This window comes from Fulmarus glacialis, unplaced genomic scaffold (genome assembly GCF_000690835.1).
Source record: "Fulmarus glacialis isolate BGI_N327 unplaced genomic scaffold, ASM69083v1 scaffold8227, whole genome shotgun sequence".
In the NCBI taxonomy this organism is placed as follows: Eukaryota; Metazoa; Chordata; class Aves; order Procellariiformes; family Procellariidae; genus Fulmarus; species Fulmarus glacialis.
This window is the reverse complement of record NW_009222537.1, coordinates 3422-30726: the sequence shown is the minus strand read 5'-3', so window position 1 is coordinate 30726 and position 27305 is coordinate 3422. Positions and strand designations below refer to the sequence as shown.

The 27305-nt window shown below is 42.0% G+C and overlaps 1 protein-coding gene across 1 annotated transcript; it reads right to left on the bottom strand.

Moving 5' to 3' along the window:
- Positions 1–1429: 1429 nt before the first annotated feature.
- On the bottom strand, positions 1430–27305 carry LOC104070414 (dyslexia-associated protein KIAA0319-like; the record flags this gene model as incomplete). The annotated part of the gene is made up of 9 exons (XM_009581470.1): positions 27257–27305; positions 17106–17857; positions 8519–8702; positions 6190–6294; positions 5413–5510; positions 4920–5007; positions 4299–4391; positions 3536–3668; positions 1430–1658 (listed from the first exon to the last, which is right to left on the bottom strand). Coding segments are annotated over exons 1-9 (1731 nt in total), but the record flags the coding sequence as incomplete, so codon positions are not given.

Below are 27305 nucleotides of genomic sequence, written 5' to 3'. Positions count from 1 at the left end.
CCTTAATGATTCTATGATTCTAAGACAACTCTTTCCTGAGTATACTCTTCCAGCAGTATTAGTTGATATCTATATAAGCTCATAAAATGACTGGGCCCAGCTTTAGGCCCTTTTGCTAATAAAACAAACATCTGTGGCATCTCTCATACAAGGAATAACAAGTCACAATGCAATTAGTTTTGGTTTGTTTGTTTGGGGTTTTTTTTTGTTGTTGTTTTTTGTTTTTGTTTTAATAAAGATGATAATGAGAACTAAGGGATTTGCCAAACGATTAACTAGCCAGCAGAGGTACTTGTTACATTGCACTCTAACTGTGGATACCATGTAACTCACCTGAGACCAGCATCCTCAGCTTTAGGGACATGAAAAGATTACTCGGCTCTTGAAAAGAAACTATAAATGCTGCTGCATTTCCACATTAAATACCCAATGAATCCATTAGATATCTCAAGTAGTCATTCCCTTCTTTCAGGAAGGTTGCTTTAAGATCGAACAGCTCTTAAAAACTATAAGTTCAGGTTGCATGGATGCTTTTGGAAAGTGTTTGTCTTGGTAAATGAACAGAAATAAGCCATTATGCTATAAGCCTTTCCATAGTTCGTAATTGCCTCTACAGTATATGCTTGCATCAATATTACTCCTTTCCTAAACAGATCTTTTTCCAGTTCTGAAGGTCTAAAGCATTTGCAACATAGCAGAAATCATGTCTATCATGTCTATTACAAAAAATGGCTTCTGAGTTTCAGCTGGCTTCGTTACATTAATTACCTCTACTGCCTACAGAATCACAAGGATCTCCAACTTATCGAGTGCAAGTCCACTGAAAATCTTTATTAGATTTTCTCAGACTAAAAAAAAAAAAAAATATACAGCCATGAAAATAAGAGAATAAATTCAGTTAGCCTTCATAGGAAACCCGTGTTTTAGTGAGCATAAAAAAACCCACCATGGAGCATGGCTGCATAACACTGCCAAAAGTCTTGTCATCTTTCACTCAGAAAATTAAGTTTCTGTTTGAGTCCTACTTTCTCCACGAGAAACTGTTACAAGAAAACCCTGACTACCCCCACATTCTCCCAAAAACAATTTTCAGCGTGTCCAACATCTCAGAAGATGGAAACCTGTGGAGCAGGCGCTAGGGCCCAAGGACAGATATTGTGAACTTGCAGTCTTTCCAAGCCACCCGGGAACAAACAACAGCAGGCATCAGAAATCGCCACAAAGAATGAAAAAAATTATGAGAAGGAATTAAAAGTAGTATCTAAAATAAGAGCTTAATACATCAGAGAGAGAAAAAAGGAAAAAAAAAAAAGCAACAGCACTCCAGATATTTCAGTGCTTCTGAGTAGTTACTTAGGTATGTGCTTGCTCGTGTTAGAGGCAAAGACAAAAGAGCTTTCCAACCTTATGCAAGGAGAAATAGACATACCTGCATTGCTACAACCTTGCCTTTGCTTTTGGGACTGAGCGACCACTCATAGCTGACAATTTCATGGTCATCGCTGCTCTGGTTTCCATTCAGCGTGATGAAGTTCTGGGGCAAGGTGACTGCCTGATTAGGTCCTGCATTGGCAATAGGTGGGTAATCCACTGGTTTGTTGACAGTCAGAGAAGCAATGGTGGAGTTGGCTGCTCCATCTGAATCAATCACTGTGAGTCTACAACAGGAAAAACAATATTGGAAATCTGTTAAGATGGACTTCTGCCAAGTCCTAAGTTCAAAGGTTAACTTTTTCTGGTACTTTTTCAAACACCACCTAAAACAGAGCCACTGATTAGATTATACAAACTTTTGCTTCAGAAACACGTATCCCTCAACTAAGATAGGAAAGAAATTCAGAAGACACAGAAACACAGCTTTCAACCTTTAAGAAGAAAAAAAAAAAAATAGCGCCTAGCTATTCTGAATCCCAGATGAAATCCTTTCCCTGCAGTCAATGGCAACTTCATCAATTTCAAACAGTTTTCACTGCAAATTCTTTAAAAAATTTACTCAGCAAAAAGCAGGGATCTCATTCATCAGCCACAGTGGAACAGGGACTGTTACCACCTACACCCAAAACTACTCTGGATGTTCAGAAGCTCTGCTTATAGCACAGTAGTACTTCCTAACTTCTTACTTCTTTGTGGCACACTACTACTAATTTTAACAGAGCGTAATATCAGCTCAGATATTTGAAGATGTCAAGTCACAAAACTGAAAAAGTACAGGGTTTAAAAAAAACAAACTATTGCCTCTCAGAAACACAATGACAAATTATCTTAAAATGAGACTGCTGCAGACACCTGAAAGTGATGAAAGGCTGCCCTCCACAATGTGGTAACTGCCTACATCTCTAATTCACCTGTTGTGAAAACTGCATACAGCTGACCATATGGAAGGCAACCACTCTTGAAGCCTTCCCTGAGTGGGAACAAAACTAGTGCTCATAAATTCTGTCATTAGGGAACACATACTTTTGCAGTGGGTGCACATCCATGCGTATCAGGAGCATCAGGATTTTGTTGACCAGCTAATTTCCTGTAATCTTAAACACACCGCTCTATTGTTCAAGTACCTCAGCCTCCCCCAAAGGTGCACAGATATAGCAACTGATTTCTTAATTCCCTAGGGTTTGGAACACACTTAGAGCATTGCTTGTAAGCTAGCTCTGCCCTTTTTAATACAGAAAAAAATCCTACGCTCATTTCTGCCACTGTACAATATGGAACAATTCCAGTAAAGAACACAAAATGAAAGTTGAAGCTATGCAATTTTTGGTGAAGCTTATGCAAAGCACCACATTTAATGTATATGTACGCTGGCTTCCACATTCTGCTAATGCTACACTGATACATAATATATTGCGTGGTAGGCTGTTATCCATGGCAGCCAAATAACCCAGGCTGGGTCAATGGGAAGTCTGCCTCTGTGCAGACTAGGCTTCAAGTTAAAAGGTTCTGAAAATGAACTCTGATTTTAATTAAAGCATCCAGAACCACAAACATTGCTTCCATTGTCTGGACAAAATCCAGCCTCAGCAATGCATAAATGGAGGAAAACTGTAGCAAGGCAAAGGCTTTTATGAAGAACAGAATGACTTTTATTAAAATCAGCACACAACAGTGCCTTGCGAGGGTCAGTCTCCCAATATTGTTCTGTCTGCCACCACCCTTCAGGGGATGACTTTCACAGCCTGACTGCAGAGTTTCATCTCCGGACACTTGCCAACTTCTAAGCTGGAAGAAAGAAAAAAAAAAAGTGTTCTGTTACAGTTATTATTGCTGGGAGTGGAAGGTATTTAATTTCCGATACCTTGTTTTGCATAATTTGGCGCTGTAAAATATCACTACACCAGTATCACAAAATCACTGCAAGCACTTTTTAATAAAACTGCTCCCTATGTCTCTCCACTGTGCAAAATGCACTGTGCATGCAGAAGAAAAATTAAGTTTTTTTGTTTGAGGAGGTACATGTGAGCACAAAGAAAAACAAACATTTAGCTGATATCACAGAAATAGTTAAAACCCCAAAGGAAAGCATCTGTGCAGGTACCTGAAAGTGTAGTTTCCAGGAACAAGGTTAGACAAGTGCAAGACAGGTGTGTCAGCAGATGCCTTCTGCTCTCGCAAAGGACCTTTAATTTCCTCCCAGTGGTAACTCACTATCTTCATATCATCTATACTTTCTACATTCATTAAAGAAAAACGTATCAGTTTCTTGTGGCAATTACTGGAATGAATACTAAAATCTTTCATGCACTAATCCCTAACTGATTTTCTACAATTATCTTTCAAAGTATATTCAAACAGGTATATTCATGTACCATAGCTGTTAAACCACAGATTCCAAGTTACATTTGGTATGGTTTATCTAAACAAACAAAAAATTCTCACACACACACAATAAAAATCAGTCTCAAACTCTGCACATTCCAACTTGTCTGCTCTCAGTAATTATGAATGTAATTATGACATCTCATCATACCCTATGTGACAGCTCTCTACCATGGCGCCAGCTGTACTGGCACAGAGGTCTTCTGGGCAGGAGAGGAAGAAGCTGTAACAGTAGCTGCTGTTTGGATGCAGCAGCCTTGGACACACTGCATCTCAATCCCCAAGTGGAAGGCTGCATTTTATCACTATTTTTATTTATTAAAATAATTTATAACTGGACTCAAATCCCCAAAATAAATAATGATTCAGGGAACTTCTGAGACAAGTGAGAAGAAGGAATTTCACTTGTAATTGACAAACAATAACATTGTAACTGTATAGTAAAAATACAGGATATAAGCACAGAATGGTCCAGTACATACGACTGCCATCAATGAAGGTAGAAGTTGTAGGCAAAGAAAGTTCTTGTACTTCGGGTGAAGCAATGGCAACAGGCGGCTGGTTAACTCTGACTGCTGTAAGAAAGATGTGGGGGGGAATAGTGAAAGCCCAGGCAAAACTAATCTGTTAACTCTACAGATCAATAGTCCGCAGTGATTCAAATCTAGGATTGACAGCTTTGCAGCATCTGCTGTCCTTTTTGGACAAGGGCGAGAACAGGTTACTGAAGAGCAGTGCACTGATGCAGCAGTCTTCCACTGCAGCCAGTTCTAACTGGTATAATTTAGATTAGACCTGGGTGTTCAGCACCTAATTGCTGTTTCTAGCTGTACTGGAGAAGGGGACCATAAAAGGTGGCATGATGCTATCTCAGGGCTTGCCTGAGGAGGGTACAAGACCAGAGAGCACTTAAAGACAGTGAGCAAGATCCTTAACTCTACTTCCTTAAAATGCTTTATAGACACCAAGATATGAAACATGTCTGCATGACCGGACTACCAGACGTCCTTGACAGACAGTAACTGACAGACTATTAGATAAGCATGTTGTATAACTACTTGCGTTGAAGAAATTAATTTCATTATTTTAGCCAACTGATTTACCTGGTTTGACCGTGACATTTACAAAACCTTCACCAAAGGCATTTTCACCAGAAACCGTCACTTTGAAGGCATAAAGTCCCACCGATAACTGAGACAAACACAGAACAAATACATGTCGAATTATACAAAAGCAGTATGCATAAATCTGCCAATCATATTGTAAACCTAGAAGAAGAGAAGAACCCATAGAGAAGAACCTGGATATCTGAAACCTAGAGCTCCTTTTATAAACACATACACAAAAGGCCACTAGTCACTGCCCAGAAGTGGGGAATACAAAGAAAACACTTAGGAATTTTTACTCTATCTTAGAAAATTATTAAAGCACTCTAAAAAAGACACTTCTAATATGGCAAAGACTTGCAGACACATGCGAGTGAAGAGACTCTGGCAGTTATTCGAACTCCTTGAATCAAGGTGCCCTTCCCCACAGGTTAGATTCCCGTGAAAGGACCGCACAAGCACAGTGAGCCTGAGCTTACAGCTCACTTACATGAGAGAGCTTCAAGGTCTGGCTGTGCCTGCGCTCCATTTCACCACCATAGTCAGGAGGATGACTGATTAAGCTCCACTCGTAGGTGTAGGCTGCTTCTAAGAGCAATAACACAGCATAAGAGTAATCAGCTTTGCCTTCAAGATAAGCCCAGAAAACCAAGAAATCAAGTTCACCATCCGTCAGATAAAATGCTACAGTAGAAATCATGACTGTTACTGTTTAACCTGCAAAATGAAGCAGTACGAATACATGTTAAAATTCCACAGTGTGTTGTAACTGTAACTTGGTAAAGCAGCAAGGATGTAACGGACTTCACAAATAATGGACTTCTTCACAAAAACCAGCTTCACGTGAAGGTAGCATTTTACATAGCTACCTATGAAATATGTATTCTTTGCTGCTGCAGTTCAGAAGCTGGTAGTTTTAAGGTAAATGTTGCATTCAGAACCTACTTTCCACCCCCCTATGCTTTACAGAAAGATGCTATAACCTGGGCCACATCATCTTTTGGTAGAAACTACAGGCTTTCTATTGAACCATCTGGCTAATGAGTGCAGGTTCTGAAAACAAAAGCCACTTAAAAAAAAAAAAAAAAATCTCTAAAATCCAAAGGAGGAAATCCTCTCTGCAGTTGCAGCCACAAAAAAGGTAGTAGTAGGAGATGAGAAAGATGGCTTTATCCTGAGGTGCAATCTTCACGTAACTCGGGACTTGTCTGCATTTACAGGTTGGTAGTGCATGCATCTCCTTGTAGGCCAAGGTCATTCAACTCACCTGTAGGCGGTGACGGGACAACAAAGGCATTCAGTTCAACCTCATTTTTGGGTAGCATCACATGTATGTTATCTCCAGCAGACACAATAAGTTCTTTTACTGTATCTAAGACAGAATGAGTACATTATGTTTTAACAGATGGGACGGATATAGATTTAGTATCTTCAAATATTATTTGTAATTGGTTAAGTAAAATTTGACAAACACTTTACAGTGAATAGGCAAGGATAAGTAAAAAAAGAAAAAAAATTTCTCAACACATAATGAAATAATAATCTATTATAATCATGACTATGGCTCCTTCATCTTTTACCAAACCAAAATTTTTCTTCTTCCCCAAATATGAAGTGTCATTTCCCCTACTTCTGTTTCAGAGAAAAGCATTGTGATTATTCCTGTATATCACAGGTAACATTGCTCTGCATAAAGAGTTATGCATTTTTCTTAGTAATTGGATAGAAGTGCAGGTATTAAAAAATAGGCAATAACAGAAGACAAAAAAGCCATCTGCACCAGAACAAACCTCATTAAATAAAGTAACATAGTCCATACTAGAACTTCACGCCTTCTTTCACCAAGAAGCACTACTTCTATGTTTGTGTGGTACTTGTGAGGCACGCCTCAACGTCCAGCTCAGTGTCCCTTTTAAAAATTCCACTTGTATAGCAGGGCAAAGATATTATTTTGTAGCTGAACTGCACATTCAATCTATTTGCCATCCAGGACCACCCTCCCAGTTCTCATCTGTGAAAACTCTTTCCTCTTCCAAAAATGCCGAACTCCACAAATCCAGTCCCCAACAGAAACATACCAAAGCACAACTTCAGGAAAGGTTCCCATAAACCTGTATTTCAAAGGTTTTAAACGTCTTCCTTTTAATATTGTGAACCCACGGAACAAAGATTCTCCAAAAGCAACATTCACTAGTTTCTAAACGTCCAACTTACAAACTCTGAACAGATGAGCAAAAGGCTACTCAGTAGTGGCAGCTGACAGGTCTAAAAATGGATGAAGAGGCCACATTGACAGCATTGACTTTCTGTCACTGCTACTTAAATGCATCCAAGGCTCCATAATTGCTCATGGGAGTTGTCCTAGACACCAGTGGAGCGGAGATTTGTATTTTGACCTCCACATGAGATGAGAATAAAATGGCTAGATGGTGATGACCAAAGGAGAGAAGGAGGGACTGTCTTTGAGACTTCCAAGACAGTAGGGCTGAGAACACACAAACTTGAGGCAATCCTTGCACAAAGCAGTACTTACGGTAAGATTCATCACAACCTTCCCCTCAGCTTCTTCTTCCAAGCTCCTTTTTGAGTCCTCTTCAACCTCCTCCTGTGAAGGAGGAGGAGGAGCTGCCTAGTCAACACTCAATGGTTATGATGATCCATTGCCTTGGAGAGGGATCTTTTGTAGCTCATCTCTTCCTGTTACCTCCTCCTGCTATCCTGGCTGGCACGTTGCAGTTTGGCAGAGGGTGCCAAGAATGTCTCAAATCAGACTTGCTCTACCAGGAAGTGAAGGGCTTAGCTCTCCATATCCCTCAGTACATCAGGAGTGCAGAAGAACACACATCTGTGCTTCTCTGCTTCTTGTGGCCCTTCTAACCCTTTGTCAGGGTGCACAGGGAGGCAGGAAACCCAGCAGGAGAAAGGAGATACTCTAACATACAAAGAATTTAACCCAACTACAAAGGACATAGTGGTTAAACATGTCCTTTTCAAAACTTTTTGCTTTGCAGCTGGAATTCTGATAAGCTTCCTCACAGCTTTGAAATTAGAGCAAAACTTTTTTTCCCCAGGATGAGGAGGCCATGTTCTCCCCTATTAAGGGCTAGGCTTCTCCCCTATTAAGGGGTGAGCTTCCTCAGTCCCACCTATGTTGCTGCATGGTATCTGACAACTATACACAGTGGGAACCCTACTGAAGAGTTTCTGAGAGGGAGCAATGTTCTGAAGAGTCACACAAAAATAACAGTATGGCTAGGAGAGACTATTCTGAAACTCCAGAAAGCCTCAGGTATTTCTCACCAGGTATAAAAATTAACCCATTTAAAAAGGCTCTTAATCTCTGCTTTTTACTTTGCTGTATTTGCTTGAGTTATAATTTCCCATTAATGACGGACTTGGTCAGAATTTTGCCTCAGAAGTAACTGGCTAAGTGGTCTGGAGTTTGCAATGTTACTGCAGGTCTACAGGCTTACATTTGGATAAAAAGCAAGCTCATAACTAACAACAGGTTGGAAGCCTGACAGTAGTAAAGCCATCCCTGCCCGCTGTCCAACCTGCAGGTACCCCTCAGATCTCCAGCTATGTTGAAACATTACCTGCTTTAGCAGCAGTAGCAGGTGGTGTGAATTGCTGCATGGGCTCAGATGGCACAGTATGAGGGGGAAGTAGCATGATCCCACCTTCAGTGACATTCTCTGGGGCCACTGTGGGATTCTGGGTTTTCTCTGACACACCGGGGGAGAAATCCAGTTTGTCTGAAGAAGGGGAAGGCGTGGCAGCCTGAAAAATGAATTTAGTTGTCATAAGTGAGCCATTTTTCACATTTCTAGATTTAGAGGTATGCTGTTTTTTAAATAGCATGTAGGGTGAGCCTACTGATTTATGTTACTAGGAGGTTTTATTCAATACAGAATATCTATCAAAGGAGGACTGTTTTTTTCCCCATCAGGCTTTGCAAGAAATGCTAATCATTTTCCAAGTTTCAGATGCAGAACAGTGTAGTCTATGGTCATCAAAATGAGGTAACCTGGAATACAACTAAGGCTATCAGTTCTCAAAATAATAAAGAACAGTAGGACAGATCTAAATATAGTTATAAACCTTTAAAAAACAATGACAGAAAGTCTGTGTGGTGAGTAGTATTGTCTTCATGCTGTCCACACACAAACATAACAGAATCCTTGCCTCTTACTACACCTGCTCAGACCAGAACTTGTTCATGCCTTATTCCCTCACCACTAATAAAATGCCCTAAATCTCTCTACTTCAGTCACCAAGCAGTGTGTTCTTCTCACTGCCCCAACTTGTTAGTAAATCAGAACTGCAGCAAAGGACACAGCAAGTTTTGCAGGAATAACTCAGCACTGTGTTAGCCTTGCCCATCACCTTGCCCCTCTCTCTCAGGCCCCATCACCTTTCAGCGACACATTAGTCTCAACGGGCCAATAGTTTTTCCTTACGTTCTCAAGACTTATTTCTGACCTAACATTTAGAGAAGAGCATTTTGCCAATTATGGCTACTGTGTGTGGCACATGAAGACATAACATACTGCTATTATTTGTACATAATCTATTAACTGAAGAATGGGATTACGAAGGTTGGTAAAATGCACACTCGTATCACAGAATGGCTGAGATGGGAAGGGACCTCTGAGATAGCCTAGTCCAACCCCCCCTCCTCAAAGCAGGGTCAGCTACAGCAGGCGGCTCAGGACCATGTCCAGTCAGAATCCACAACATCTCTGGAAAACCTGTTCCAGTGTTTGACCATCCTCACAGGAAAAAAGAAAAAGATGTTTCTTAGTGTTTAAATATAACTCCTTGTATTACAATTTGTGTCCATTGCCTCTTGTCCTGTCAGTGGACAGCACTGAAAAGAGCCTGGCTCCATCTTCACTCCTGCTATAATTATTTATATACATTGGTAAGATCCCCCTGAACCCTCTCTACTCGAGGCTGAACAGTCCCATTTCTCAGCTTCTCTTCGTATTTCAGGTGCTCCACTTTCACTCTGCAGTCTGTTGCCTCCCTAGGAAATCAGAGCAGCTCTGCCTTGGATGTGGACAGGAGGAAAAGCTCCCTGTGCAGCTGGGAACATGAAAGCAATGCCAGCGACTGTTGCTTCCCAGCCTGCGAGGAAACAGAAAGCATGGAAGTCATCTGCAACTCCATCTCTGCCTTCAACAAGGACAGAGAGAAAAGATCCCTGTGCAGCTGGGACAGTGACAGCAGTGTTGGGGATGGTGGCTGCCTACTCTGTGATCATGTCGAGGACCACACCAAGAGCTGCACCTCCAGATAGGTCCATAACACAGACGATGCAAGCACCTTTGTGGCCACACCTCCAGCTCTGCTCAATATGCAGATATTAAGATGATCTCTCTGAGCAGTTGGGACACTGACAGCAGGATCAGGGACCACTGCTTCCCTAAGGCAGTGCCTTCAGCATGCCAACCATAGACCCTCGGCAGGTATCTCACCCTTGACAACATTATCATGCACAGGGAGAGCCTGAAGCCTGTCCTGCCTCACACCTTGACAAAAGGCCTTTCCTCCAGACATCTCTGCTTTACATACTCACACCATCCCACATCTTCCAAAACGATCTTCTTTACCACACTTTGGCAAACCAAAGTGTTTCTTTGCCTTCCAAATTTGAGGGAAATCTACTTTTGTGAGCTTCCTCTGGCTTTCCTCTTCTCCTGGCCCTTTGCCAATCTATCACATGAGAAGCAGCCATCCTGGCTTTGTGGGACAGATGGCAACAAAGTCACCTCAAACGTACCTTTCCTGAGACACTCTCTTCTGCAATGGCACCGAACATCTCTTCAGTCAGCAAGCCTAGGCAAGACTCTGCAGTCAAAAAAGGTGCCCTGTGGCACTGTCACATCTGAAGCAGTGTCAGTCAAAAAGGTAGCTTAAACTAAGAACATTAGCAGGCAGCAGATAACTGGGGCAGGGGCAATATCAGAAATTGAGCTCTCAGGCAGAAACTATCATGAAAGATACGTTGGAGCAGATGTGGAAGGCAAGATTAACCTAAATTCCAGTTTGGGAACTGAAAGGAAAAGGAAAGAAAAGAAGGACTCTTTCTGGGAGTGAGTAGCGTAGGCAGCTCTGTTGGTATGGGCTTTGTGGTTTTTTTGTTTGCTTTTACCCACCTGTCCAGCCACTACTGCTTGTTACAAAATAAACACACCAACCACGAGGGCCCAAGTCCTTCAGTTCTCAGGGTTTGACTTGAATGCAAATCTCTTGAGAATTCCAACAGAAAACAAGAACACCCCCATAATCCAAAAGGAAAAAAAATAGTCATGCAGTTCCCTGGGAAAGCTCAAAGTTACAGTTCAGGCAACAGCATCATGCCAAGGGGGTTCCTTCCCCACTTTTGGTCCCTGGCTGACACCACAGATTGGGTGCTTTCTTTTCTCCCCATGAATGGGAAGGACAAGCCCAACCCTGTTGCCTTGCTCCATCCTGATCCTCCAAGGCAACCCACCCTTCCCCCTCAAGGAAGCATCTTCCTCAAATACTCCTAAAGACGATTGATCAGGACTTTGGTGAGTCAAGGGCTGCTAGTGTTGTGTTTTATACAACTGCTTCCCCAGCAGTATTTCCTCCATGTCCCTCTGCACATACGACTGCTACATAACTGCAGTAGCATTTGCTCTCATTTATCTGGAAAATCTTACGGAGAGCAGCTCTGTCAGCAGCAAAACTCTGCTCTTTCACTGGTCTTCTCCTCCCTCCTTCTCTGCATTCAGTTATCTGTCTAATGATTTCAAGAAAGTATGACCTGTACTAATGGTGTAGTTGGGGAGCTGCAAAAGAGCAAACCATCATATTGTATGACACGAAGTGCAGACTTCAAGAAACAAACAAGCATTTTTGACAGGTAAATCTAAATATCAAAATATCTTTCAGGGGTCTTGGTCTTAGGGATCAAGTCAATGCATTTTTAACCAAACAGGACTGTTTATCATTCACAGGTCTCAAAACTGAAACAAAGCCAAAATAAGATACGAACATCTCTGATATTCCACTTCATTCTAACTCTTAAATATCAATTCTGAAGGCATAACAATCAGACATAAAAAGACTCTTCATCACATATATTGTCAGCCGTCTTAAGCTTTCTTAGGTAGAGCTTTATGCATTTTGACTGCATCATTATTCTTGCAAATGCACTAAGCTCAAGAATCAAGTCAAGCCTAACCTATTGAATAAATGTTTGAAACATTGCATCATCAACATAGCAGTAGCTGGAACCTGACAAAGACCTGAAAAAACCTCACCTTGCTTAGCAGATCAGCAGTTAACTGGAAATTTTAAAAAGACAATTAATACTTTACAGGTATCTCACTTCAAGGATGGGCAGCACTGCAGATTTCTGTTTTGGGCAGCTTGACAGCATTTATTCTGTACAGATTTCTAAATGTATTCATGTTATTGAGCTGCTAGAGGGTGACAGTCCATAAGATCCCTCTGAACTCTGATGTAAACCCAAAAGTCAGGTTACTCAGTTAGCTAACAAACCCCATATGCTCTATTCCAAGTCACATACAAAAACCCCCTACACCTGACGGCATTTATAACAAGGATGCACCCAGGCACAGACTCCATAAGCCTGTGTTTTGTTGGTCTCATAGTTTAAAATCTCTCTCCAGGTCCCTGCTCAAAGAACACAGCACCTGAGGACACTGCATCCTGCTGACTACTGCGAAGGGAGGGAACCGCATTTTTGCCACCCTGCTTTGTCTTGCTTGTCAAAACAGCTTTGTCTGGAAACTGCAGAATGGAGTGCGTCAGCATGGATCTAGGAACAGAGTTATAAAATTGCTGTGGCAGAATTAAGTGGGGGATAGGAAAATAATGTATAACATGCAATAAACAGAATTTCATTAAAGTTATTTGCAAAAATGGTTTTAAGACCTTCACATTTTCATAACCTATACAAAAAGACCACAGTTTGAGAGGTAGTTTGGATCATATACCAGTGAGAAAACTATATGGAGACATCTCAGCATTTTTAATCCAGTACAAAACTTTAAGATTTCCTTAATAACAAAATTTGGTTTCCAAAGAAACATTTTTTCAGAAGGAAACACAAATATGTGCCTGAATAATCCACATGAGATTTGATTAAAATGTCTTCTTGCTGGAGAAAGAGAAACATAAGAAGGAAATCGTATCACCAGAGTTTATCACAGGCAGCATCTTTTTCACTAGAGTCACGAGTGCAGTTGCCAAACAAGAAAAACTTGAAGCCAAGCCAGAAGTTTGTCTTAGGCATAACTGGCACGTTTGGGTGGCAGGGGACTGGCTGCAGGGGTCACCTCTGTGGTCCCAGACAGTTTGGCAATGGATGGAAACAAGCCACCACACACCAACACTGCAACCACTCAGACATAGGTAAGAAAGGGCAATAGCGGCTGGGGGCAGGGGACACAGGAGGAGGTGGGGGGGATGCACACCAGGAGACATGAGAGGGAACATGTAGAAGGGGTCATTATGAGGAATGAGCTTGCTTGGAACGAGACACCCTCTTGGAACGAGGCACTTCATGCTACCTCCCAGGGGACTACGGCCCACAGAGAAGCCCACCGGAGCAGAGGAAACAAGAAGGAAGGAACAATGGCAGAAAAGAGGAAGAAGCAACAAGTGGCAAAAAGGAAACTGCCATGCACTGACCCCAATCTCCTGTGCTGCCTGTCACCTCACCACTGAGCATAGTGTGCAGTAAAAAGAAGGGGAGTGGAGACTAAGAAGGGGAGAGGAGATATGTCTGGACTGAAATTGAGCCTGGGAAGGCCAGGGAAAGGTATTTGCCAAAACTGCTTGTCATCTTCATTTCTCTACGAATATCTAAATTCAAAGGGAATTTTAGGAATTCCCACTTGGGAAACAAAGGCTGCATAGGCTTCGGCAGTTTCTCAAAACCGTCTGCTTCTCCAGATTCTTAACCTTTCTCTACATTAATAGAGAACCTTTATAGTCATCACAATACATTTCATGAATGGCTTTCAATGCTATCCCATCAACCCTCTACAGCTCTGCTAACAGAGCACTGCCGGATCACCTTCTAACTACAGTTGCCTTATCAGCTCTTCAACATCACTACCAGTTGGGGCTAAAGACTGACCCAGTTTTGGAGCTTTGTCCCTTCTGCACTGAAAAAAGCAAGCTCATTCCTCAGCCTTTCCATAGGAATTTCAATGGCTGTGCTAGCATAATATTAGTGTGATGTAAAGACCACACAGCAATGCTCCTCTGTGTCCCAGGAAGAAATAGGTTTCTCTCCATTTCACTTTACAATAAACTCCCACCTACACAGGCAGCACACAAAGAGAAAGCAAAATTTTTTATTCTGGCTGGGGTGGCAAAATCAAAGTAGAGATTTACAAAGTAGGCTTGGCCATATATATCATTACCACTGCAAGATGTGAAATCTCAACTTTCATAAAGCTGTATTCACATGATCCCTTAAAGATGGGGAACAAATATTTGCTCAGCTCTACCACACACTTTAGTGACCTCAAAATTGTATGGCTTCTCTAAGGCACAAGGCATAAGCAGTTTAGTCTGCAGAGATCCTGACAATTGGCTAAAGCTTAGCACAGTGCTAATGTGCCTTTCATTTGCCAGCAAAATACAATGGAGGCAAGCTTCAGGTCTTACTGCATGTCCAAAGCGCACAAACATGGTGGTGCACAGAGCTACTGCAGGTTCTTTCCATGGCTTAATTTCCAGCACACAGCACAGCTAGTAACTAAAAGATGCCTGTCAGTTTCCTAGCAGATGGAAGGAAAAATGGAAGATGAGCTTAGTACAGCAGTGGTTGGGTTTCCTTAATTTTAAGTTTGTAAGAACAGCTTAGCTATTGCCCTTTGTTAGAACTAACTGCAATTCTACTGCATGACAGAATGTCACTCTAAGTTTTATCAGCAGGGACAGTATACTTTGGTATCATACTTTTCATATGTACATTTATACGTACTTTTTGCATACTGATAGAAAAAACAAATAGTATCTACCCCTCTTGCCTAAACTCCCATGTTAATTTATGCTTATTCAAAGTCTGCATGGTAGATACTTTTTAAAACAAGTCTTTTGTTGTCAACTCTGCCTGCAGAAGCAGTACCTGCTTTTCAACTTGCAACAGCACTTTATCAAGTGTTCCTCCATACGCATGGAGTCAAGTTCTAATGTCTTCTCACTCATGCCAACACACTCCAGACCAACTTGGTCAGTCACAAGAGTCACAGGCTATCTTGAGCCTGGAGGAGGTGATCCTTGAAAAGCAACCTGCTCTCATGACCCCACTTATCTCCAGGACAGTCTCCCCTGGGATTATTCCAAGCAGATCCCACAACAGGCCAAAGGCTGCTTTCCTGAAGCCCATGGCTGTGACCCGGCTTTTTGACTTATTCCCGCCCCTCTCAGGAGCCTGAACTCCACCACCTCATGGCCACATCCCTAACCAATCCCTCCTTGCCTGCAAGGGTGAGGTCCAGCAAAGCCTCTCTCCTTGTCAGCTCCACAATCACCTCTAATAACTTCTTGAAGTTATCATCAACGCACTCCAGAAACCTCCTGTATTGCTTGTGCCCTGCTCTCTTGCCCTCCCAGTAGGTATTGAGGTGGCTTAAATCCCCCATGAGGACCAGGGGTTGTGAATATGAGGCTCCTCCCAATTGCCTGAAGGCTTCATCTACTTCTTCCTGACGAGGCAGACTGGAGTAGACACACACCCTAATGTTGCCCACAACAGTGGGCCTGCCAGCCCTGACCCATACAAACTCTTGACTAGCTCATTCCCATGTCTAGGCAGAGCTCCTAGGCCTCCCCCTAGCACCTGCTGAAAGGGTGTGTCACCCTCCATGATCATGAGCCGGCTAGGACAAAAGCCCAAAGCACCCTTTGATCAAGAACAGCTAACAGAGCTTGTGAGAAGCTGCTAGAGGCCCCAGCTTATGTTAGCTGTCCTCTCCCAGCTGCAGCAACCACTCATATTCCTCACAGCACTCCCAGAGGCCCCCCAAGAATCCCAGAAGTTCTCAGAATATCTAGAAGATCTCAAAGCAGAGCCCAGAAACTGCCACCTCTAGGCTGCAATGGTATCCAAGTTAGATTGTATCTTAAGACTTGCTGTTCTCCACACATACTTTTGCCATTTCAGTCATCCCCCCCAAGACGCTCAGTTGTCACAGATTTCATGCAACTTTCTTATTTACATGTATTGTTCTTCCCTACAGTAATGGCAATAAATTATCATTTTTACAGCAAGAGATAGGTAGTTGCTGGTTACAAAATCTGGTGGAATTTAGAGCAATCCAGCTAACATTGCTTAACCTCCTCTTCCACCTAGCAGGGGTGTGTGTCAAACCCAGTAAATGTTGACTTTACAGCCTGTTTCAACTTTCCAGCTAATCCCGCCCTGTTCTCAAGGAACCAGAGCCCCTTCAGTCTCGACTGATCAAACCGTTTGGCATAAATAGAGAACAGGTGCATCGTACTTAAATATCTAAATTAGGTTTTAAGTATTTGACTTATTTTTCTTATTGCCAGACTCAAGAAAAGGATTCTGAGAACAAAAACACCTTATTTACTTTATGCTGCTGTACATCATGGCCCAAAACCATCACTGTCCCTCCTTATGTACCTTGCCTCTCTTACATATTTTAAAAGCATTATAAAAGATATTCACTCAGCACCACTACATCTGTAACACCACTATGCATTAGTAACATGAAACCCATAAAACAGGCTTAATTTTGTTGATTATACTTATGTTTGCTTGTCTTGCCCTTTGGATACTAGAGGGTCCACTAGTATTGCTCAGCTAACTTCTTCTAATGAGTCACCAAGGGTCAGAAAGGAAGAATACCATAACGCTGCTACACCAGGTCCAAGCCCACTCATCTATACACTTCCAAGGAAAAGCCACAGTGTCCCAAAAGGGGCTCTGCTCCTTATCATCTGATAGAAAAGAGTCCTTTAGCGATTCATCTACCTATTAAGACAATCCTCTCCCCTTCAGCTTCTTCTACACTATAACAGGTCTGTAAGTCATTTGAGTGTTAGGGTTACATTACAAAGCAATAACCTAATTTGATTTGAAAAACAAAACAATTGCAAAGTGGCCTCACCATACTCTGGCTGCTTCCTGAGGGGCAAACATACCTCTTTTTGCAAAGCATCATCAGCTGCTTCACTTTCAAATGTCTTCCCGGGGAATGGTGTGATCTCTGGAAGAGATGACAACCTCTCTATGGAGTCTTCAGTGACAGAGTTCAATTCAGAGCTGGTTTTATTCAGAAGGCTTTCCACCTTCCCAGCCTCCCCTTTCTTTTCAGTAAAGTCTTCCTGGTTTTCTCCATCATCACCCATGGAAGAGTTGAAGCCATTTTCACCTGCCACCATCAGGCCCCAGTCAGCATAATCCGTGCTCTCCTTCTGCTCATGTTTGATGCTCACGTGAAAGGGGTCTTGCTCCAACTCTTTATAGTCATCAATGTATTCAGGTATCTCCTCAAGGCTGGGATCTTTGGCAAGCAGAGACAGCTCCTTCAGGCTACTCACTTCCTCAGACGGCTCATTCTGGAGTCCCACAGAGTGGACCATGCTTGGGATCACTTGCCCAAATCCTAGCAGCGAGGCTGGCCTCTGAGAAGGCCTCAGCACAAAAGTAAGATAGGACTTTACAGTTTCAATTTTTTTAGGTTCACAATTCTCTTTGTGTTGGCAGTTCACAATGTAACAACGTCGTTCAAACATCCAGGACAAGTCACAACCAGAGAGGTCACAACATGCTGCGATGCAGTCAGACACTGATATAGCATGAGGAACTCGCATAATTTTAGTGTTTTCTAAGTTGGGAGATATTACTGCACCTGAGTACGTGGCTCCTTCTCTGCACTGCTCACAACTGGAACCTGAAACAACACCACCAATATAAGGCACAACACTACAACCAAGCCATAATATAGTTTACTGTGACCAAAAATGGCTTATCACAGGAGACAAGATAAAGACAGGTGGTACCCTCCTTAAATAAGCTCATTTCCTTTCACTAACGTCACCACTACTTTTTTTTCCACCATGTCGCTTTGCAGTAGTATTTGTACGTTGGAGGATTTTTCAGTGTAGGATCTTGATATGTTTTGCAAAGTACCCTTGCTACAAATACATCGAGATGAAAGTGAGTTGCCAATACTTAAAAACAAGAACAGAGTAGGGAACAAAAAAAAAAAAAAAATCATACCTTCATTATCCCCATAGCATAGTGAGCAAAACATGTTTTAAAACAAAACTCAAATAAGATGCTGTAGCATGTCATTGTTTCATTTGAGGGAGAAGGCAGCAAAAATCTACATAGGAGAAACATTTACCATCTCACTTGAACTTCATGAAGAGTCCCTCACACCAACATAATTGCTGGGCTTAATATAAAACCTGGATCAAATTCTCAAACTTTTGTTGCTTTACTCACTAGTTCATGTTAAATCCCAAGAGCTTGCTCCAGTAGGGAGCATCTTTCCTTCTTTTGCAGTGACATTGTAATCTTTTAGTATGACATCAGAATTATTTTCATAGCACATCACAGACTGAGTGTGAAGTGTTCAAATCAACAGCATGAATCAACATACTGTATATCTCAGTCAATTTTTAACATCTTTTCTAGGTTTTTTTTTTCCTGGTTATAACTGCTCTTCAGAATTCCTGTCTCCAAAATGCAACTTGAAAAATCTGATTGTGCTTCAAAAAACAGTTGAGTAAAACCAGGACATTCTTCTTAACCATTCTTTATGGTTTTCAACTAGACCTGCTAACTCAACCAATGAAAACAAGATGTCACCACTACAGAGCTAACACAGTAATGGAAGACAAAGTTGGCTCTGCCTGCTTTACACGCCGTTAACAGTTGAGTTCTGGCAGCAGAAATCTCATTATTCACAATAGCATATGGCAGGAGAAAAAGAAAAAGACAGCTTGACTAATGGATTCCAGCTCAAATCCGTTGAGCTGATGGGCAGGAAAAATGAAATCAAGGAGTAGGAATAGGCTGGCAATAAGGGTTAGGTCTGACCATGACCTAGAGCCTTGGAGATGCAGAGATTCTCCTACGCGTGCAGTGTATCCAACCACTGCACTACAGTCCCCACCACATCTTCCGGGCTGAACTGCAGTACACTCCTTCACAACACATGATCTGAATACAGCCACTGAAATACCTGTGGGGCATCATACTGCCTGGGATGAATGTACAGCTTGCAATGTAGGTTAAGTTCAATGCAAAAAACCCAAAACAAACAAAAAAATTGCATCAGACACTGGGGGACAGAGAGGACAAAACTTTATGATGGTTTTGCAGAGCTGGCTATTTGGGATAAGGAAAAACATGAAACAAAACCAAATTTTAAAAAAGATCAATGACTTGCAGATAGGTATAGCTGAATAGGAAGCTAACAATGAGGATAAACAACTTCAAGTACCGTTTTTCTGACTCCAGCTACTCCTTCACACAGAGCTGGTATGCTGTTTACTCTTCCACTTTACCCTTTCAGTGAAAAATCTATCCAGGGGAACATGAATTTAAAACAACCTATCCTGTTCTAACATAGCCCAGACATGAAGTATCTTCATCTGTACCCAGGAGATGCTCAGGATTTGTGCATTTTTTTCTTTCACATTGCATATAAATATTTCCTCTACATTCCCTTTCACCTCCAAGAACGTAAGACCCTGGCAGAGACTCTGAATTGTCATCACAAGTCTTTCCTTTAAGTTGTCTGCACAACTTAGGACAGGTGAGCCAGCAGAGCTCTGTGTTAAAATGAAGTATAGGAGTCAGGCAGCCCATTTAACCATTCTATTCTTTTTCAATGCGTATCAATTTAGTTAATCCTGTAAGTCAGCAGGCAGATGAGAAACAGGCCTTTAATAGGGTAAAACAGAAACATGACTCTGTGTGAATGTGCAATATTAGGTCAGTAGTAACTCATTACAATTAATACTTTAGGAACAGCACTATTAAGGTGGGTCAAAAAACTCCTTTGAGGGCTGTTTTCATCCCTTTCCTTCTTTACCTTATCCCTGAAGAAGAAAGTGACCAACCTATTAAAAGAAATTTGAAAGTGTCATTATTTATTTGCTCAGAAAAGAATGACCAACAATTCTTGTCTTAGAGACAGATGTACACAATTGGAATAATCCAAAGCTCTAATATGAGGCCAGATTTCAGGTCCTCACTCAGCGTGATGTCAAAGCTTCAAATCTCACTCTGCCACTTTCAGTTTGATACATCAGCCATCACACTGCAGAGACAATCTCCCATGGAATTAATGGTGTTTCATTAGCCATAGAGAGAAACAAGCCCAGCATATGCGTGACTTTGAACCTATATCTCCCAAGGAAGTTTCCTAGCCACAGACCTCAGCTACCCCCTTTTTCAAATGTCAGAAGGCCTTGGTTTCATCCCAATAAGGAATGGAAAAAACATTAAGCTTCAGAATTTCTGTACAATGGGAAAATTCCCCTGCCAACTCTAAATTAAATCTAACAGTGTAACCCAAATATCAAAGTTTCATCTCTTGCTTCAGCTAGAGTTACCCCTGAGTTAAATTCTAGCAGTAGGTGGGCAAGAATGGATGAATTTAGCAGGCTATTTCAGCCTGACACTAGGTGTATCCATTAATTTTCTTCAGATAGAAAATATATAAGATCTACTTAGAGAGAACCTAATCTGATCTCTAATTTCATATTCCCCTCCACCCCATCCAATCTCCAGTCTGCAATGGGGTTAAGTAAGAGATAGCGAGGTCTCGTATTTACAGAAAATGTACTGAAAGTGTGCCACATGAAAGGTCACATAGTAACATTTGTGTCTGCTAAACCATTACTTGCCGTCTGAGGTCATAGCATGGCTGGTTTCCTTTAGTTAATTGAAGTCAGAAATTAAAGCACTGTTCTACTCTGACCAGTAATGGCAAAAAGATAGCACCATACAATTCTGTCTATTGTTTCAGTAGTTGTCATTCAGGTTACCCACAGCAAGACTGCTTCCCTTTATTATGAGCCCTGAAAGCCCTCTGGTGCCTGGGCCATCAATAGCCTAAAAGTTCTGCAAGCTGAGTGTTCCCCTTCCTTTTAGCTGTACCTTGTTATGTCTACAGTAGGACAACACTGAGATATCCAGAGACCTAGTCAGGCAAGTTGGTTACCCTAATAAACAATAACACTGTGGAATATAGCTTCATTTTAAAGAGATTCCTTCCTTTAATGAGGAAACATCCACACTCTTCTTTGAGCTGCATGCTACCACTTTTTTACATCTTGGTGCATGAGTCCACTGATGTCAAGAGCCCAGCAGGAACACAGCTGTTTCTCCATCACAGCTGCCTGGAGACCTTTCCTCAACTGGACATGGAGACTAACTGCAAAACCTAACAGATGCTCTTCCCCGCCTCTGGCAGGCTCACACAATAATGAGCACTTGAATGACTCGGAAGCAAATATTCTTTAGTCAGTAAGTAGCAAATTGTGACAGTGTACTAACACTGGGCTCATCTTGGCTAATTACCCCAATCTGAAACTCTGCAAGGACAGAACTATCCACTTGTGGACTCATCTATTTGTTTTCCCTAGCAGCAAGCAGTACAAGAAGAAGCAGAAAGAAGGGGCAAGAGGGAATGGGCAATAGAGAAGAGCTCCGATTCAGACCTTGCACCAGGAAAAGTTATATATTTGACCAGAATCACCTCCCATTACCTTCTTGCTGGCAGCACAGCACTGAGAGCTCATGTGGCACACTATTCTCACAGCCTGAAAGGCTCTGAACTCTTGAGCGTGGAAGGAAGGTCTTACAGCAGTTTCCTACAGGAAGAATAGGATCTCTGCTTTCTTGACATCTGCTCCCTCCACTCTCTTTAAGCAACAAATTAGTTCCAGTCTATTTTTAGGGTTAATGATTTTTATCTATCCAAGAAACTTTCACCTCATTTTGGTGAATTTTGAGAGGAAAGATGCTGTATCAGTAAGAAATAAGTTTTGTTTTTCCTACCACCATAATAACACATCAAAACAATGTTGATAAGCAAAAATAAGCAAAATAAAAATAACTTCTTTTTTTAATTGCAGTCACCTAAGAGGAAAACCTGAACTCCAATTTTCAAGCTAGAGCCAATTTCCACAGCAGTTATAAACCCCTAAAAAGCACGCTTTATATCATAAATGCTGGAAAAGGGCTTATACTCCAGCAGCTTTAGTAAGGGCCTATAGAAAGCACTGTTCTGGAAACCAGAAAAGCCGTATTACTGAGAACTTCATCAACATCTGAAATGTCACTGCATCAGTTCCTCTAGCAACAGCTAACATTTCTGTACACCATGAATGTGTTTTCATTCTTTTTCTACAGGCTGCTTTTAGGTTATTTGGTGTTTCCCATCCCTCTCCCTGAAATCTCACAGGTCTTTAAACAGGGATACATCCAGGATACCACAGTGCTTTTTTGGGCCTCCGTAAGGATGCTGACTGCAGATTAAGCACTGCAAGGGCAGGAGAAGGAGACAAAAAAATGCTCAGTTACATAAAAGCAAATTCTCAACACAAAGCTAAAGCCAATAGTATTCTAGTTACGCCTACAAACAATGAGCTGCAAAGCTTTTGTGGCCATTAGAACAGCCTTTATGATGTTTATCATTCACTTCTTGTGTCCAGGATCTGTCAAAGCTCCCTAATTAGTTCAGTGGGCCTGATGGTCCTTTCCAAGTACTGTTTTCATCCCATGATTGGTTATCATCCCTGTTTGTCACTGATAAATCAACTATGTGCTATTTAAAGGGGAAAAAAAAACCCCACACCTAAAGAACACTTCTCCCCTCCCCCCCCTGCCCTTTTTTTTTTTTTTTTTTTTTTTTTAAACCAGGCTGTGGATACGCTCACAATCCAAATGTGCCGAAACCGCAGACCAGATCTGGCCTGTCAAAACGATTCGTCCAACCCACAGTCCATTCTCCCCTTAATTTACACATGAGCATCCAAGCACACCGAATCACTCAACAGACAGCTCGTCTGTCCCATCAATAATACTGGATATTTGCAGTTGGAGACCAGAAGGGTAGACGCATGGGTGCAGCCATTACATTCCTCCACGAGGAAACACCACTTCTAACAGAGACGTGGACAATGTGAACTAACCTGGCATACTGCACAACTCACTATAATTTCAGAGATCATAATCAGGCACTACATCTTGTCTCTCTGGAAAGACCTGTGTGAACCAGAATACATTACTAGAGTATCTAGCCATGGCAGTATAAGTAACAAAGAATGCACTGTGACCCCAGGCTAGTGGTTCCACCGTTATTTCAAAGGCATACCTATGCCTTAAAGTGTCCTTTGACACTCCTGGCCTATGTTTAATACATTAGATACACAGGAAGAAAAGGGTATTCATCTTATTCTTCAAAGTCCAAGACCAGCAGTAGTGAAATGTGTTGAAAATTGATGGCTTGTAATGTATTTAGAAACACCCTCCCCTACAGTAAAGAAAAGGATACTGGTGATGTCTAGCAAAGACTCTGGGAAGTCATGTAATCCGTGACTGGGCTGCATGGAGTTAAAAACAGGAGACCAGACTGTACGACACTTGTGACTGCAATTACCTGCCAATCCACCTTTGCATTTTTGTTGGAGTGGCTAATCTCAGAACAAAGCACCACAATATGAACACACAGCATGAGAAAACTGAGAGTCAGCCATGAGAATGCCATTATATTTGCAGAAATGCATTTCAATAGCAGTACTTGCAAGGTCTGCCTCAAATACCAGATTAGAATATGCCTGCTCAAGATGAGAGCTAGACTGAATTGATTCCAAGGTGTTGGATTCCCAGTTGTTTCTGTGGTAGAAAGCAGTGTCTTCTATATCTCTATGTCTCTATCTCTCTTTTTCCTTCTCTAGGAGAAAAGAAAAAAAAAATCATTTTTGGATGCATTAGGATAAAACTGATTGATTTTTATTAAAGGCCAGAATAATTTAAATCTGTTTCAATGTAAGCTGATCTCATCAATGAATGGATATAAGCCAGTGAAATGAGACTGGGATGATAAGGAATGCCTATGTGGAGAAATTAGGAGCTGCAGGGAAGTCAATCATCCAAATTGCATGAGATGAGTGACAGAGGCACAGTACGTGGTATACACTACCTATTGCCACATCCAGCTGAAGCCTCCTGAGAGGCACAAGCATTAGTCAGTGGAAGATATCTGTATCCATTAGGTGATCTGCCTACTGGTCTAGCTTTGTTTTTCATTATATTGGGTTTATGTAGCAAGGTTTTGGTAGTTGGGGGATTGGGGGAAATGGACTGCAGATGTGGCTTCTGTGAGAAGACACCAGAATCTGCCCCCATGTCAGACAGAGGAGGAACCCACCACTGGCCAAGGCTGAGCCAATCAGCGACATCGGTAGCACCTCTGTGATAACATATTTAAGAAGGGGTAAAAAACACTGCTCAACAGCAGCAGCCAGGAGAGAGGAGTGAGAATATGCGAGAGAAACAACCCTGCAGACACCAAGGTCAGTGAAGAAGGAGGGGAAGAGGTGCTCCAGGCACCAGAGCACAGATTCCCCTGCAGCCCGTGGTGAAGGCCATGGTGAAGCAGTTTGGACTCCTGCAGTCCATGGAGGTCCATGATGGAGCAGATATCCACCCTGCAGCCCATGGAGGACCCCACGCGGCAGCAGGTGGATGAGCCCTGAAGGACACTGTGACCCCGTGGAGAGCCCGTGCTGGAGCAGCCTCCTGGCAGGAACTGCAGCCCCATGGAGAGAAGCCCATGCAGAAGCACGTTTTCTGGCAGGACCTGTGACCCTGCAGGGGATCCACGCTGGAGCAGTCCGTTCCTGAAGGACTGCACCCCATGGAAAGGACCCATGCTGGAGCAGTTCTTGAAGAACTGCAGCCCATGGGAAGGACCCATGTTGGAGAAGCTTGTGAAGGGACTCTATCCTGTGGGAGGGACCCCATGCTGGAGCAGAGGAAGAGTGTGAGGAGAAGGAGCTGCAGAGACGAAATCAGTTATGAACTGATTGCAACCTTCATTCCCCATCCCCCTGAGCCACCTGGGGAAAGCAGTTAGACCTGGGAGTGAAGTTGAGCCTGGGAAGAAAGGAGAGGTGGGGGGAAGGTGTTTTTAGATTTGTTCTTACTTCTCATTATCCTTCTCTGATTAATTGGCGATACATTAAATTAACTTTCCTATGTCAAGTCTGGTTTGCTTTTGATTGTAATTGGTAAGTGATCTCCCTGTCCTGATCTCGATCCAAGAGCTTTTAACCGTATTTTTCTCCCCCGTCTTGTTGAGAAGGGGAAGCGATAGAGTGACTTGCTGGGCACCTGGCGGCCAGCCAAGGTCAACTCACCACATTCATAAAAAGCAGTCAAATACTATTAGCCAAAAGCCGCCACAGACAAAATAAAAAAACACAAAAAAACACCAAACAAATGTCATCTAAACAGGAGAGAGTAGCCCACCTCAATTTCTTTTGACAAACCAGAGCATATTCTTCAATATCCTTCTGAAGATATTCACTAATGAGCCCATTTCTCTATTCTCTTAATGATGCAATGTCAAGCCTTTCTTATATTAAGTCAGCCTTCTCACTATCTTAAGTTAAAACAAGTGGTAAGAAAACTTTTTTTTTTTAAGAAAAAGTAGCCTTTAAAAGCACAAGCTCATGTGCAGAGAAAAACTGCAGAATGAACATCTAGCAACTTCCTGAGCCTGAGTCAATTCACCTTAAAACTTGCACAAAAAAGAAGTCCTTTTGACTTAACAAAGGTGAGCATCCACTGATGTATTTCATCAAACATATCCTGGAAATCAGCAAGTATCTTCTGGTTAGAGTTAATATTAATTGGATGGAAATACTGCAAATTATTGAGATGGAAAGAAATAAATACTAAAATTTATCCTAAAATAATAGGTGATACTAGAATGTATTAGCCCCTAAACACTCTGTGCTGGTACCTGAGATACAGGGAGAGGCTTGGAGTGTAATGGTCTTGTTCTCAGATAAATCAAGAGAGTGTAGCAAAATTGCAACTAAAGAATGGAAACAAGACTTTCTATATGCACATGGAGGATAGTCTAGCCTGCTAACAATTAACAGCATTATCAAAAGCATAAAACTTTGACATCCTCTACAGCCAAAATTCAGTATTTACTGCACATTAGTGCCTTCCATTGAAGTTGCTGTGGTTTTTTTCCTAAAGATACTGGTGTGGACCCTACAGCAGGTACTCAGTATCTCATAGGACAGCATTTTATTTATTTACAAAAGGCATACTTATTGTTTACTACAGCAACAAAACCCTCAGCTCCATGTTCTCCTCATGGCACTGTGAGATCCCCAGGGTGATCTTGAGAACTACTTCAAAGCAGCTAGGAGCACAGCTGTAGCTAACGCGTATTCCCCCCTCAGCTGTAGTTAATACCTCATCCAGCATCTCCAAATTCAGCAGTCAGTTTAAGCCCTAGCACATTAGCAAGGCTCTCCCTCATGAAACAGCCAATCCTGTTTATACTACTGGAGACGAAAGCCAGATAACTGAGTATTATTTTCTCAATTCCTGCTAATATATATACTGCCAGTATCTCCACAGCCAGAATTCAGACACTGTCTTTCAAAGAAATAAACCCCATCTTTGCATATATTGTTCTGTAGTTGTCATGTCAAAACTGCCTGCACCAGATTAGGACTCCCTAGGACACAGAGGCAGTATTAAGAATTACTATCACTCTTCATCTGCCTGATTATGGAAATAATTTACCTATCTCTGTGGCTGAAGCGGAAACTTACAGGACTTCCCTGTGGTCTTTGAAAGGAAATACATGTCTGTAGAGTGGATGATGAGGTGAGAGACGTAAACAAATGCATTTATGCTGCTTGTAAATCAACCATCCTATGATACTTCAGAAGAAAAAAGGTAGCTTGGAACACAAGCAATACATCATTCTGAAATTGCTGTCCTGCAAAAGAAAGAGAAGGAAAACTCTTTGAACTCCCCCACTATCCCCTCTTGCCCCATGCATCTCCCCTGAAACAGCCCTATTGAAATTGGCTCCAAACAGCTACGCACAACTGCCTTCCTCCATCGCAATCAACTGCCAGTTATGAAGCTACACCTTACAAGAACTTTTTGCACTGAGTCACAAGATTTCCAGCTCTTGCCTTATTCATATTTCATTCACACCTGCATACGCACTCCAGGAGCATTTGCTTCACTGATTCTGTGTGACTCAGATGCACAAGAAGTAAACTCTTACCTGTTATTGCCCATAGTAACAGGCAGAGAACACCAAGTCCAAATGCCAT